The 16,313-nt window shown below is 31.1% G+C and overlaps 2 protein-coding genes across 2 annotated transcripts; both read right to left on the bottom strand.

Moving 5' to 3' along the window:
- Window positions 1–2,603, bottom strand: LOC111396422. The gene is made up of 8 exons (XM_023022858.1): window positions 2,553–2,603; window positions 2,178–2,273; window positions 1,872–2,068; window positions 1,448–1,740; window positions 1,274–1,352; window positions 1,023–1,169; window positions 483–603; window positions 1–354 (listed from the first exon to the last, which is right to left on the bottom strand). Exons 1-8 carry the CDS (start codon window positions 2,601–2,603, stop codon window positions 1–3), a joined length of 1,338 nt encoding a protein of 445 aa, XP_022878626.1.
- Window positions 2,604–6,235: 3,632 nt separating this feature from the next.
- Window positions 6,236–8,171, bottom strand: LOC111396421. The gene is made up of 3 exons (XM_023022857.1): window positions 7,552–8,171; window positions 6,965–7,031; window positions 6,236–6,328 (listed from the first exon to the last, which is right to left on the bottom strand). The coding sequence occupies exons 1-3, from the start codon at window positions 8,169–8,171 to the stop codon at window positions 6,236–6,238; spliced, it is 780 nt and encodes a 259-aa protein (XP_022878625.1).
- Window positions 8,172–16,313: the final 8,142 nt, after the last annotated feature.

The following is a 16,313-nucleotide window of genomic DNA, read 5'->3' as shown; positions in this document are numbered from 1 at the left end:
TTATTCCATTTTTTCTTTGTGAGCAAATGGATTTGTGTCTAAACTTATGTTTTCATCACAAGCCACTTTTGAACTGGAACTATCATTGGAAGATTTGATAAGGGCTTTTTTCGCTGGAGGTGACCAATCTTCTTGATAGTCTGTACTAACATTTTTCCCAACTGCTGTAACCACAATCTGACTATCAACGTTTGTTTGAATTTTTGGTTCAAGACTTGTATGGTCAATATTTCCTTGGATTTCTTGTCCTGGACTTGGATGGTCTAAGCCTGTTACAGAGATGATATCAAATCTGTAACTTGATGAATTAGGTTCATTTTGCGATACTTTTAAGTAGAAAGCTCGTTCAGTATCCTGCATTTTTTTAATGGTTGCTTTGAAATTTGTCTTTGAACCCTATGTTAATTTTAAATTGTATTAATATTATTCTACTAAAATATGCACTGAATGGAAAAATGTTTGAGATAGGTTGGATTTCTTACAGATTTGGTTTCCTCCATCAAAGACTGTGAAGTTGTAAATAATAGTTTCTTAGCTGGTTCACCAATTGCATTTGCACTGATTGATCCCGTGACATCTGAAAGCTGCACATATGCTCTAGCCCTAAAGTGAAAAAGAAATTAGTATTAATAGATGCAAGAGTAATAAAGAGAAGTAGAAATGTCATGCATAAGTAAATATTTTACTTGCACCAAATAAAGTAAAAAATGAAAAGTGATTAATTATTAGTGTATTTTACTGAGGAACAGCTTTATAATTGGGATTTTTGCAAAAAATACAAAGATATGTTTATCCAAAATCAACATTCAACCGTCTAAAACAATTGTTGCAGGCCATGTACCAAGATTTGCTATTAATTTTCTCTGTCGTTGCTGTGCCGTTTATCCAATAAAACTTTCGTTGTTACCAGTATGGATATACTTAGAGAAATTACAAGGAAAAATAAATAATATAATTGAGTATATCTTGTAATATATATCTCTATATTAGAAAATAAATACAGATTGAATAGTACACGTAACCTTAATATTACCGTTAGAATGCGCCCTTGAAGATTTTGAATAGGAGTGAATTTACTTCGCACAGATAGAGAAAGATTTGTGGGGCTTTTGTCCATGTATGATTTTTTCAATACAAAATCATCTATTTTAATGGAATTTGTTCTTACCCTAATCAAAAGACATGAAGATAATTAGTAACTCCAATAGTAATATGTGGAAAAATAATCGAGAGGGAAAAAATAGAATAATAAAATATAGCACTTTGTACATACCATTCTGTCATTTGTTTTACTGCGTTGAAAGGTGTATTTATGAAGAAAGTGGAACGAAATTTCGTGGACAATTTTAAACCTATATAATATCAATATGGAGAATGTGTTATGGAGAATGTGTAAAGAATGTAACATATGCCTTAAGAGGAGTTTAAATAATACAATAGAACATACCAAAGAATGATGTAATCTTTAGACGGGTTGCAAAGATGACTAACTTTTTGTCAATAATGTCTGCTATCAGTAAGTATTCTCTGTCAACAAATGAATCCCAAAGTGTAAGCATCATTGTTTTGAAATTCATGTCTAGAAGTATGATATCTTCCAACCAAGTTTGGTTGCCATCTTTGGATTGAATCAATCGTTTGGGCGTCATATCAATTGCAATTGCAAGTATATCTGCAAATTTGAAATGAGCCATCAAATTTTCTTTTTTCTGAACATAAGCAGTACGAATTTGAAGGAAACTATATTTTTGTAGAATCAGTATATGATTATTTTAAATCTATGAAATTTTGTCTTGCTTAAATCAGCATTTGCATTCATGTATTGTTCGAGTTCATGAAACTGTGTCAGTTGATATATTGAGAATACAAACTCTAGATTATCTTCATTTAGTTCTTTAATATGAGTTTCTCCAGATATTGTCCATTGTAGAGAGCCAATGGAATATCTGTAGTTTATCGTATTGTTCTTAACATAAGCTTTCGAAATAGTATAAGTTTTTTCCAAAACAAGTTGATCCTCAAAAGCAGTGATATTGGAATCATATAAGCTAGCTTGAATAGTATTACCCTGAAAAATGATGAGAAACCATATAAATAACTGTAATATACATGATCTTAGATTAAAAAAAAACAAAAAACAAAAAGAAATGAAGAAAAAATGTATGAAGAAGAGTTACCTGAGTATCTATTAACATCAAATGCTTGTACCTTCCATTGCCTTGTCTGGAAGGCTTTGATGATTGTTTTTCAATTACAATAACTTTAGTTTTCCACTTTTAATTGTTGAAAATAATTTCTGGTAGAAGTTGGTACTGTTCTTTCATCGTAGCAATTTCGTAATAGAATAATAGAGGCAAAATACACACAAAAGGAAGATTTCTATCGCAAACGATTTTGAGATATCCAATTGACAAATAAAAGAAGATATATATAGACATGTAAAATTATATTATATTTGGTTTCCCGTACTTTATCTTCTATTCTTAATTTTTTTTATTTATAAAAAGTAATACAAGTATGTACTACGTAAAATCTTATTATTAGCCACATACTATCATAACTTGTTGTCTGCATGAGATATGAAGATTACTAGTAATATTCATTTATTGATAGTACAGAAATAGCGTGAGTTCAAGAATTTACACTTAGAGCAAAATATGTAAAACTATATTTTATTCGTTCTTCCTATTATAAATTTAATAAAAGGACGTCAAAATTTGAATTAAAAAAGGAAAAAAGATCAGGATTTACACGATAAAATCTTATCATATCCATACTTTATTGATTCATAATGACTGAACATAGGCATGGGCTGACAAAGGTTTAAACATGGTACAAGAATGACTCTAAATTAAATTAAGTTGTATTCACCGGGGAAAAAGTATTCATGCTACAAACCTTCATTGTAATGGAAGTAAAATTTGATTCAGTTATTTATTTAGTTTAAATAAATTGAATTGTAATAAATATCTAAATACACGTGAATATGTTGATGTATGATTTTGTGTATGAAATTGAAGAATTCAAACAAAGACGTAGATTTGAGATTGTATAAAACGTGTGAATAGTTCGTATTTCATAACACCACAAAAATACTTCATTGATTGTTGACCAAATGCATAAAACAACAATAATATACAGCTCACATGTGACAGCTTTTTATCTTGTGGTTGATATATAGCTCATTTATTATATTTTTAGTCCTAGAAATCTATATATTCAGCAAGAGAAACTCCCCGCAGATTTAAACAGGAGAAGCTCTGAAATTGGTCGAAAAAGGTAACAATTTTACTTAAAAATTTACAATCGAAGAAACTTGCATATATCTGCACAGATTTGTGTATGGGCAACAATTTTACCCATAAGAACTCCGTGATTATGGAGACCCAAGTCTCCATAATGGGTCTCCATAATCACGGAGGTTACAACAAGGCCTCCGTATGACGAAGGCCTACCTCCGTAATCTCGGAGGCCTTGTTGAGGCCTTCGTGTTACGGAGGCCAGGCTTGGCCTCCATAATCACGAAGGCCTTGCCTCCGTGATTATAGAGGTCAAGGCCTCCATGATTATGGAGGCCAAGTCTCTATAATCACGGAGTCGAGGCCTAATTTCATGTCACGAATTTTATATCATGAATTGTCTAGACACGAATATAAGATATTTTATTATCGATTTTAAAATATTTAGGCATGTATAGGTTATGAAGATACAATGTTTATTTGAAACTCTTAAAAAAAGTTTCTCTACTTTTAATTTTTAGATTCATTCATAAATACGATATGATTTTTGGAATAATTTATGCAGATGTCTTTACAATACATAATTTCTCCAGATCAATGGTTTTCTACTACAATTATCCAGTATCCAAATTTCGAATATCTTAGAGATTTTGTACAATTTATAGATTCGAATTAGCAATTTTCGTTGATGTGCAGTAATTTTTATGGATTTCTTTATGAAGCTTTCTACAAAGGAAAAAATGTACAATTTAGTAGTAGGTTGGTGCATGAATTTATATTAAGGCTTGTGAATTGTGGGAAAAATGATGAAATTTGGGTAAGGTTAGGCGATCGTGTAGCCAGATTTGGTATGCAAGAATTTTGTCTTATTACTGGATTACCCTGCCATTTACCATCCATGGACATTAATGATACAAATGATCGTCTTAGAAATCAATACTTTAATGGTACAAGTCGAATCAGTATGAGGATGCTTTGTGAAGCATTCCATGCGTGCGAACATGAAGAAGATAAATTGAAGCTTGGTTTAGTTATGTTGGTCGAATGTGTGTTGACACCCACTTCAAGACAAATTGATTATAGAACTCTTGGTATGGTTGAGCATCTGGATGAGTTCTTTGCATATCCATGGGGTCACAAAGCATATTTGATCTTGTTATATTCATTGAAAGCATCACAATCTGAAAGAATGCAAAGGATGTAACGGAATGAACAAACAGAATGCAAGTATGCGTTATATGGGTATCCACTTGCATTCTAGGTAATTAGTCTCTATTCTTGTATTGACTTATTATGTACAATTTATTCCCACAAAATTTTTTTATACATATAATATTTATTTTTAATTATCTTGCAGTATTGGATATATGAAGCATTTCCAAATATCGGAATGAAATTTGGACGTCGTAGACATAAAAAATCACAGAGTCCAAGAATATACAAGTGGAAACCCAACCAATTTGTAACTGAAAAAGAGATAAAGTTTTTTTTGTTTACTCGTAATGTATGTTTTTATGAATGTACAATTACTCTCACATTCAATTATCTTAAAATAAAATTAAACTCAAACTAAACGATTTTGGTATTTCAATTTGATTACAGATTCAAGTGATTGCCATGCTACAGCCTAATGAAGAAGAATTACAAAGTCTTTGGTACTGAACTCTTTCATTGCCAGTAGATAACGGACACAGTAGATTAGATGAGATTGTAAATGGAGTATTGGATAATGCAGTAGAACAAATCCTAGACAATATATATGTGCAAGAAACGACGATTCTCGGTACTTCTACATCTTCACTTGTATTTGGGTTTAGCTCTGTTCCCAATGGCTCCAACTCCTTAAGTGAAGATAAAATGGAAGAATTGTTGGGTATCTACAGGCAACACATAGCATCAGACGTGTCTGGTGTACATAGCAACTTGAAGGCAGAATTTGCTAAAGAATCAAGAGCTCACCACCATGTGGTTCTTGAAAATCAAAAACAATTATTTGATGAGCAAAAAAAATGGCAAGAAGATTACATGCAACATCATTATCAGATAATTCTTGACAACCAAAGGCAATTTTTCGAACAGCAACGGAAGTGGCAGGAAGATAGATACCAGGGTATGCAATCTTATATTGATACCAGTTTAAGTTCAATGAGATCCTATGTCGATGAACAAAATTAAGAAACACTGAACACATTATTTGAATGGAAATCAAACATGGAACCCATCATAGGTTCTATGTAACAAGATGTCCCTTTCAATACAAGTGTTGTTCCTTGCGATAAACTAAAGGAGATATCAACAGCTGAACAAATTGAGAGCTCTAAAAGGTCAATAAAAGAGAAGAAAAACAAGGGGAAACAAATACAATCTTCATCATTTTCAGATCATCCTCTGGAAGACTATCCTATGTGAAGATACATAAAAATTAGAAATTTTATAGCGGAGAATCAATCTGGGTAATGAATCTAATTTTACTTGTATTAGCTCAAATGTTCAAGTTCTCTTTTAATTTATTTGAAATTAATTAAAATTATGTCATACAGTGCATACTTGGACGATGGCAGTAACAATGTCTTTGGAAGAGACATGTTGAAAACTCTAATGGATCAAACACATGAGATAAATATTGCTGTAAGTAAAGTCTATAAATTGCAATAGATTTTATTTCATAGTCGATATATATAATCTAATGTATATCTATTTATTTCATCAGAACATTGAGCTAGAGTTAAAACTATTGAGGCGGCTCATGAATGATGGTTGTTCGCTTGTTTCAAAAGAATATGCAATTATAGATTTCAAATTTGAAGCAGAATGTGCTCGTCACATGATGTGGCATATTGACGCAGGAATGGGAACCACTAGAGGTGAACTGGATAGAACTCTTTTGCAAAGTTATGTGAATGGCAAAGCACCTATATTTGGTCGTCCTTAGATGAGATGCAAGTATATATTAATTTCGTGCTCATATCCAGGAAATAGCTGGTACCTTTTCCTCGTCAATATTCTTGAATGGAAATTCCAAATTTATGATTGCAGTAATAACGTCCACACATCAGATTAAGTGAAAGCACATGCAAAAGTTTCATTGACTATGATAGAAGCATTATTGAAAATGACTTTATCTTCTAAAGGAGATAAAAGGAAACATAGGAATAAACAAATGGAGCAGGAGATTATACCTTACCTAAACTGTGCGAACAATGGGTAAGCATTTAAGTTGCTTGTTTTTTAGCAGAATATTTAATTTCCTAAACTTAGTCATTTATTCTAACACTAAACTATTTCTTCCACAGGCCTAATTGTGGAATTTTTGTAATCAAATATATAGAATGCTTTGTTTTGGGATATCCAATTGAATTAGTTTCGTCGGATAGGATGAGCATATATAGACAAAAGATTGCGATAGATATCTGTAATAACGAATACTTTCTTCATCCCCGTAAGTTCTAATTATAGTATAAAACAAGAATATACTGATTGAAATATTATGTAATAAACTTGTGTTTTTTATCCTTTCTTTTGGTATCTTGTCACATCAGTTTATGTGTACATAAAATAAGACTACTTAAACCCAAATAAATAAAGATATGTTAAACATGAAATATTATGAAGGACATGTTTAAAGATAATGATCTGACCTTTTTATATGCACTATGTTGAAGAAAAAATCGTACTAACAAATAAAGTATAATTGAAACATATAATAACATGTAAGAATAACTAACCTTGTATAGCTCAATGTTATTCTCCTTGACACAAGGTGGATTAGCAGAGAAAATACCCTCTTTTAGGCTAACAATAGATTGACAGTCCAATTAAGCAAAACTTGTAATTATAGACTTCTTAAGTAGTATGTATCAAATTCAAAATTTCAAGGTAGACTACATTTTTTGTGCAACAATTGTGTGATTTTATTTCATCTATTGGCTTTATTAGAACTTTTATGTTTTCTCTTGTTCTTACTCTAGATAAAGATGTGAGAAAACAGGTTCAGACAAATATAGTCCAACGAAATCTAAAGTTTGACCTTGAGCTTTGTTAATGGTTATTGCAGAACAAGGGCGAATGAGAAATTGAGTTCTCTTAAATGGTACCGAATAATTATCTCCTTCAAGTAGAATAAATGGAATTCTAGGTAAAAATACTTGCTTTCCACGATATTCACCTATTCCAATTTCGGCTAAAATAACATTTCATTTAAATTCTCGACAAATAAGTCTAGTCCCATTACACAAACCTTCTGAAGGATTAATTTTTCTAAGCAACATAATAGGACAATTTCTTTTTAGTACAAGTTCATGTGGAGGGATACCATTTTGGAGTTAGACTATTTAAAAAGTCCTTATGAATAAATCCTTCCGTTTTATCAATTACTTCATCAAAACTAAAATACGTAAATATCTCTTTAGGAATTCCTTTAACAAACATATTATTTATTACATCTACTGGTTCATTTTTTGGAGTCAAAATAACTCTGTTCATCATAGCATTCAAATTGTCACCATATGTGTGAAAATTAGGAAACACAATAGCAATTAGTTTTTTCAATGATTCAAATTCACTCTCAAAATCTATTATTATACCTGAAAGAAGTTTAATCATGTGACATGTATGTTCTCTTTTTATTCCATTTCCAATTCTAAGTAAATATTCACAGAACAAAGGATCTAATTTAGCTCTCATATTCTCAGTCAATGGTCGTTGTGTAAAATATTGCCATAAATCTGAAAAAACTAAATTGGCCTTCATGATATCATCTTTTGTTCCTCTTTGTACTACTGACAACACTTGTCGAAAATCTCCTCCGAACACAACAACCTTTCTGCTAAATGGCAATTCACATTTAGTAATATCTTTTAACATTTTATCCAAAACATCAAAAACACATTTATTAATCATTGGTACTTCACCCCACACAGTTAGCTTTGTCATTTGTAAAAGTTGACCAAATGATGATTGTTTACTTATTGAACATCACATATCAGAACTTGCTTGAAGTGAGATTTTAAAATGTGAATGACTAGCTCGCCCAGCCAGCAATAAAGAAGCAGCCACTCCCGATGACGCTGTTGCTATTGTAATAAGTTGTCGAGATCGTACTGCAGCAAGTAATGCCTTCTACAGAAAAGTTTTTCCAGTACCTCCTGGACCATCAATAAAAAAATCCATTTTTATTATTTATAACACAGTCTAAAATAACATCATAGGCAAATTGTTGTTCCTTATTTAAATTCTCTGTAAAATGCATGTCATACTGAACATTAATATTTGTAGTCTCTTCTAAAATCATGTTTGCTAACACATCAACATCATTCACAATAATGTTAAAATCTACCAGACCAAAATCATTTATGTTTGTACCAAAAACTTCCAAGAATGAATTTATACATCTCAAAGCCCTAATCTCGGCATCACATACTATCATGCTTGCATGTAAAAAATCTTCTATCATATACACTTTAAGTTTAACTCATAAATTCCTAGGATTTGTAGGGCTACAAAAAATTAACACATTAGCAAAGAGACGACACAATGATATAGGCATTTCATAGGTGATCGCCTCATTTAAACATATTTCACAATAATTATTCCCACCTATTAGACCATGTAAAAATGCAGCTTCGCGATAAGTAGGCACAACAATGTTATTAACTGTTCTTAAATCTTGAAAAGACTTAGGCCCCTTAACATGATTCAATAAAACTCTTAGAAAGTATCTCTCACCCTTAAATGGATTAGCAGCAACTATTCTACCAATAACATTTTGCTTTTTTCTAGGACTCCAAACTTGAAAATATGTATTTCATACAAATTATGTAGGAAAATCCTTATAAAGTAAAGGTTGTGCCTTTTCATTTAAAATATTCATTCTAAAAAATTCAGTTAACATTGTTCGTTGGATGGAGTCTTTATTTATAACTTCTAATAAATCATCGGTTTCATTATATGTAACCAATTGAGCATCTTCAATATGTAACTGCAAAGAAACTGCAGAAGGAAATATGTCGAATAAATCAAAACTAAAAATTCTTCATATAGCTTCCGGTGCAGATATCCATCTAGCGGTTTGATAATTCGAAATCTCATCAACATAATGCTCATTAGTTTCTTTATTCACAGTAAAATTAACACGATTATATCCTTTGTATACATATTTGTATAAGTATTTGACTGCTTTAACAGAAGAACATATTTCAACATTAATGTGACAGTCATACTTAGCCAAAATATAAGGATTATATGGTACAACCCATCTATTGTCTAATACAGACCCTCTGACCCTGACAGTAACACCATCATCACGATGCCTATAAAGTAGATATGAATTACTACCTAATGAAGTATGCAAAATGTATTCTCTTGGATACTTGTTTTTACAAGTATGGTTATTTTTCATGCACACATTTGTAGAATTTAATTATCCACAATGACCATGCATCATATGTTTGACCATAGTAGCATGCAGGTGAGGATTTCTCTTTGGATCTGGCATTTCACAAGAAACAATTTCGTCAACTTGCGTAGAATTAGTAATCTTAAAATTCGTTTTAAATATCAGGAGAAAATGAACATGAGGTAGACCTCTTTTTTGGAATTCAATTACATACACAAGGCAGCTATAGGCCCTAGAATTTCTCTATTTATAAAATTTGTCTTTAGTTCTTCAAGTTTTGCTCGAAATATTCGGGCTAACAAATCTGGCCTATTTTGTATATTATCATTGTGCTTCAATTCTTTTTTAATTTCAGGCCAATTTGGATTACATGTCATTGTTAAAAATATATCAAATTTTCCATATCTTTGAACTAAACACATTGCATCCATATATCTTTTAGTTAAATTTCTAGGACCCCCAATAAACCCTGTAGGCAATACAATTGATTTGCCAATTTTATAGCCTCTGTTCTCACCATTTTGTATACTATCTAAAATTCCTTGGTAAAGTTCTCCTCGTATAGTCTTTTGATTATTACGAAAATAATATAATCTCGTAATTTCAATCTTAACATACATATCCACTATATATTGTTGTAGAAGTCTGCCTGTATGAAGGAGTACAGACTTATCTAAAAGTCTGATTTGAAGTTTGTAGCAATAATATTCACGGCACGACACAGTAATTCGTTTCTTACATCTCTTCATACCTGAAAGGAAAAAAAATTAAAGTCACAAAGACAGGTCTAGAAATGACAATACATTTATGCACTCTAAAAAGATTAAAAAACTTCAATGGTAATAAAACTTACCACGATCTTCCATCTCTATAAGTTGTTTGGTCGAATCAATGTGATTGATTTGTATGAAATCTTCATGGACTATTGAAGTATTCAAATTTACCTTTTTGATACTTTCATGCCATCCAGGTTTTCCATAGGTAAATATTAATGGATATTGAAGTGGATTATAACAGTCATAGTAGTAATTTACTCTATGTGCAGTATTGGAATGTCCATAAATTAATATATCACGAGTTTTTATGCTTGCAGATGGATCTTCATCAACCCACACTGCAGCTACCTGTTCACATGATGACATGTTATATACTCTTTGGTCGAGACCCGGACCAGACCTCAGCACGATACAGCATGAATCAAAATCAGAAACTTCACTTAATGATCGAAAGAAACGACAATATGGATTTATCTTTAAGATATCTATTAACTTTTTCAAAATTGATTCACTTAACCTATCTGAATTTGTAGTCTATTACTAATTTCATTATCAGTATCGTAAAAGTATAACTGCAAATACGTAGGATTTCCATCAATTGGTAGAAGTGGATTTATAAAATGGTATACTTGTCCCTGAACTTTGAACGTATATACACCTCTATTATTCTTGCACAAATTTTTATCATATTTAACACCAAATGAAGTGAATGCAAAATGGTTGTTGTAAGTACAAGCAACTTTTTTAAAAACAATCGCTTCACATGAAGTTGAAATAAATAGCTTATACAATTCAGGGGGAACACTGTTCAGCTGTAATTTAACTTTTCCATCATAACAACAAAAACCTTTACTTTTTTTGTAAAACTTTTTTGCACCACAATACTTACAAATTGTACAAGACGGAAGAATATAAGGTTCAACTGAAATATTTCGTATATCAATTCTCTTAGAACGATCTAAAATGATAGGAACATGTGAACCACATTGAGATTGCATATTGTCATTTTCAGATTGTTTTTCCACGCCAATGCTTTCATCAACATGAAGATCCTTATGTAATTCAACACACTGATCAATAGAATCTACAATCATAAAATTAGTATAAGATCGCTGAAAGACAACAGAAGTACAAAAATTGGATTAAAACATAATTTCACAAAAACAAGATGAAAGGAAGTGTACTACAACATGACCAAATAAATAGCCGGATGCAAAAAAAAAATTTATAAAAAAAAAAATTCAATCTACGAAACCTGCTGTGAATTTAGGACAACATCTCATCCTTCTTCCTGGCATATGTGTAGAACTTGTAAATACTTCTATAATACCAAATACTTATGTTAAAATTACGTAAAAAAGAAAGTAAAAAACATTAAACCAACAAGAAATCACATTTAAACAACAAATCATACCTATATGTCTCTTACGCAATTTGTCTTTTTGTACTCTTGGCTGAATTACAAGTTTAGAATCACGTACTTGTGTGGATAAGTCCAGCCTTCTTAAACGAACACGTCTACTCTTAAACCAATTATAAACATTCATATCAGAGATTTGCCTATGCAACGATAGTTCGGAGACTATCTGCATGATCCTTGACTTGTTTGGGATTTTATTCTCTTGATTAAATATAAATTCAAGAACTTGAAGTTGTACAGATGTAGGCGTCCAATATTACTTATCCATTGTATTGCTGTAAGAAAAAACCACAAAAAATTAACTCAATAAAATTGAAAACATAACTAAGATTATGCACATTGAAAACAATATCCTCAGGCAAAAGAAGTCAAAAAAATGCATACACTTCCATGATCCGAACAATAGGAAATATATCGAAAAAAATAAAAATAAAAATAAAATCCACCAACAACAACAGGTCTATCGCTGAACAAAATATACACGCAATTGAAGACAGGGAGAAAATAGAAGGATGGAAGGGATGAGAAAGAGACGATGAAAATAAGGACAATGATTAAAATAAGGACAAAGACAAGGTGTTTGCACGAATGGAAGGAAAACAACGACGTTTTCCCATTCAAAAGGTAAAATAAAAATGACATAGACAGATAAATGAATAAATTATACTCACCTAAGTACTATAGTTCGAGAAAAAAAAAAGAACTAAATATACTTATTCATTTTTCTATTTCTATATTATATATTATAAATTTGTATCATCACATAAATAAAAATTGCAAAATTTTAAAAATAACGTTAAGAAAGTCCGACTATTGGTTAAATTTTATACAACATAAGAAACTCATGTTTAAACTAAAATATAACTTCATATAAAATTATGTTCGACAAAACAAAAACAAAAATATTGAAATGTTTGTTGTAATAAGAGCTAAGAGAAAAAGAGGGGAAAAAAATAATGCCTCCATAATTGTGAGCCTCCGTAGTAATTACGGAAGCTAACAAATTTCATTTTTTTCCCTTTCTTCTTCCTTTACCGATTCTCAGCACCAAAATTTAACTTCATTTAATCAACTTAATTTTTTTAATAAATGTGATTCCTAAAATAAATACATAAAATATAAATCAATTTTTTTATATATACAAAGATTATATAAATCATTCAAATGAGTAGAAATGTAGATAAATAATAGACATATTAATCACATTTCCAATCATAACCTTTTGAGTGCAATCAAATAATGTGTAAAACGTGTTAAGATCAAATAGTCTCTCACGTGATATGTCAATAATTTTTTTCCTCCTCACTTTTGTTTTTGGGAAGGATAAGATCAGGCTTTTTCGATAACATATTGTCAATTTCTACAACCCGTGAACCTCTTGTCAAATCTGGAGAAAAAGAAAAAAAATAGAGGAAGTACATATCCTCTAACTTAAATAGCTTCTCGTGTTTTCAAAATTTACTTTAAACCACTCCTCACATAAAATATTTACATATCTTTGCTTACAGGTGCTCAACAAAAAGAAAATCAGGTGTCTATCTATTCTTTCTTGATTACCCTAGCTATTTTTTCAAGACTAAATTTTGCAGTTTTAACTTACATCTTGTTTATTGAATATAGATGGACTAAATGTCAATCTTCAATTCTTCTATTAAAAATCGAACACAAATCATAAATTTCTTACCAAACTTCATGATATTCTTCTACAGCGACATATAGGATATTTTCTTTTTTAAATCATATACAAAGTTTATCTTACAGACATGGAACTTCCATTAACAAACTTTCTAACTCGCCTATATTGTAAAATCTACCTTAAATCTATATTAGAGCCTCCACAACGTAAATAATAGAGTTATTCTAACAAAATTTTCATTGTACTATATCGAGACAGAATGGAGGTGCCACATCGTTTCTTCAGAATCATTACTCCACAAAACCATAATACCCGTCTGGTTAGTCAGACAACAGTTTCTCCTCTCACATTTGAATAGATGCATTCTTAATATCTCTCTTATACTTTTTAATGTATATGTATAGATGCTTCCCAGATCCTTTTTCAACTATTGGAGACACCAACTTGGTGACATAGTACGAGTAACTGCATATGATGGTATAATTGTCACAATACGATTGGAAAGAGATAATGGAAGAATATATTTTTCCGATGGATGGGAACAATATATTTTGCCGATGTTCCTGAAGAATACAACGTTTCACATACAGATAACCCTGTATTTGAAATAACACTAACACCTCATCACAGCAGCCATCGAGAAATTGTAGGTGTCATTTTTAATATCTCATTCTACATTCATCTCTTCCACATAAATTTGATTCAAAGATCAATAATTTATTCATTCATGATTTTCCAGTGTATACCAGAACGGTTTTCTAGATATCACCTACCACGAGGTCTGCGAAGTGTTCAAATTCATGATTCTTTACATCACAACTGGGAGCTCGTCACAAATTTACGACCAAATGGTCTAATAAAATGTATGACTATAGGTTGGGCAGATTGTTTAGAGAAAAAGAACTACAAATGGGCGATACATGTATTTTTGAACTTCTGAACAGTGAGCCCCCAAAGTTCATCGTCTACAAAAAAAACCATGTCGGTGGAAGTTTGACACGTCTATGAGACCTCTTTACTTTCTTCTAAATGAATTTGTATACACCGAAAATATTTTATTTTCATGTTAATCCATGTTAATCTATTCTGACATTTCTATACCCAATTCTATTTACTCTATTATCTACCAACCCATTCCATCCACATTTTAATGATTCCCAAATATCTAAAATTGAACAGTACAACACCATTCCTTCATTGAAACTCCTTAATTGAAATATAATGTTCATAAGAAATTCGCACACACATTAGGCAAATAGATACATTGTTCCACCAAAACATTTGTTTTTATATTCACTTATATATAGAAACCACCATAGACGTATATTTCATTTCATTTTATTTTATATTTTGATACGGATCCATTGTATACCCAAAAAAAAAGAACAAGAAAACATTAACAGCAAAAATTCGAAATGAAACCAATTCACACAAAATGCAAGGAAAAAAATCGATCAAGTTCCGTTAAATGAAATTGAGTTGCAGAACTCCACAAATTTCAATTTCAATAAAAGAAAATAATAAGAACTAAAATTCAAAACAATCAGACCTCAATCAATCCATACAAAATATACAAAAAAAAAAATCCTAGTTCGCTCCAGAGTTTGTGTACAACAAATCAACATCAACATCGAAGTTCAACGATATACAAGAAAAATGAAAAATCAAATCATATAAGAGTAGATTTCTCCCTCATAAATCATCGCAAGAAAAACCTCTAGATATTACTGCTACCACGAACTAAAGAGAAGTTGAAAACATTCTCCACCACTACATGCAAACTAAAATAAGGCCAGCAGAAATAACGTTATTTTATCTAGTAAAAGACAAAAAAACGTGTCAACAATCGAACAAATAAAGAGAACAAATACAATATAAGCGCAATGATTGAAGCACAAAATACAGAAATCCCAAATATAATAGAAACAGAAATAGTATACATACATGGAGAAAAGAAAGGAACCAATGAAACTCAAAGAGAAAAAGGAGTTAGGCAGTAGCTTGCGAAAATGGAGAAGAAAAAAAAAAAATATATATATATATATATATAGAGAGAGAGAGAGAGAGAGAGAGAGAGAGAGAGAGAGAGAGATGGAAAAAATAAAAAATTGCTACACTGTTTGAAAATTTAAAAGCAGATGGCGTCGTTTTTGCTCCAAAAAAAAAGTTGCTACAGCGTGTAAAAATCTGCTGTTCTTTCTACAGCAGCGAGACATTGCCCTTTTTATATAGTAGTGATTAAAGAATTAGGAAACTTATGAGATTCAGAAAATTTTCTATGGAGTTTGATGCACAAAATTTTAGAAGTTTACTTGTAACTTTGAAGTGTATATTTAATGAATTGGGCCTCGTGTCCAAGTCGTTGTAGTATACTTACTCTCCGCTTTCAAAGAACATCTATCATTTTATCCACTCACGACTTTTTATCGCGCCTCTTAGGATTCGAATTTTCAAATATTTCTGCCTTATGTTTTCATTTCTATTTTCATGGAACATAGATGCATGATTCTAATTTGAACTCAAGTCGGGCAACACGCCAATAAAAACATGGAATAGTACTAAAAAAAAATCTCGTGCAACATAGTGGTGGTGAATGACAACTGATGAAACGTCTCAAGCCAAATTTCTCTTTGTTTTAATTTTGTTTTTTGTTCTTGTTTTACTTCAATTTTTAGTTTTGTTGGGTTTTAACCCCATAAATATAAAAATGATGAATAATAAACCACAATCACGTCGCGAAAAACTAAAGGAACACCAAGAATGTTCGTCTAGTTCAGCAAATGCCTAACTTGGGAGGCTTAGAGATTAGCCCAAACACCAAACACAATAGAAACCTTCCAAAGAGAGA

The sequence above is a fragment of the Olea europaea genome, chromosome 6 (assembly GCF_002742605.1).
Source record: "Olea europaea var. sylvestris chromosome 6, O_europaea_v1, whole genome shotgun sequence".
NCBI classification, from domain to species: Eukaryota; Viridiplantae; Streptophyta; class Magnoliopsida; order Lamiales; family Oleaceae; genus Olea; species Olea europaea.
This window is presented reverse-complemented; position numbering and strand designations above follow the sequence as displayed.

What these genes read in the sequence shown, in the direction of transcription:
- LOC111396422 (XM_023022858.1), bottom strand. Translation starts at nt 2,603, where the DNA reads ATGAATATTACTAGTAATCTTCATATCTCATGCAGACAACAAGTTATG. An exon ending in CTAAATGAAGATAATCTAGA is followed by an intron (nt 1,741 to 1,871) that starts GTTTGTATTCTC and finishes ACAAAAATATAG; the next exon opens with TTTCCTTCAAATTCGTACTG. An exon ending in ATTCTAACGGTAATATTAAG is followed by an intron (nt 604 to 1,022) that starts GTTACGTGTACT and finishes TTTTCACTTTAG; the next exon opens with GGCTAGAGCATATGTGCAGC.
- LOC111396421 (XM_023022857.1), bottom strand. Translation starts at nt 8,171, where the DNA reads ATGACAAAGCTAACTGTGTGGGGTGAAGTACCAATGATTAATAAATGT. An exon ending in AATAGTCTAACTCCAAAATG is followed by an intron (nt 7,032 to 7,551) that starts GTATCCCTCCAC and finishes ATCTATTGTTAG; the next exon opens with CCTAAAAGAGGGTATTTTCT. An exon ending in ATAACATTGAGCTATACAAG is followed by an intron (nt 6,329 to 6,964) that starts GTTAGTTATTCT and finishes CTTCTATCATAG; the next exon opens with TCAATGAAACTTTTGCATGT.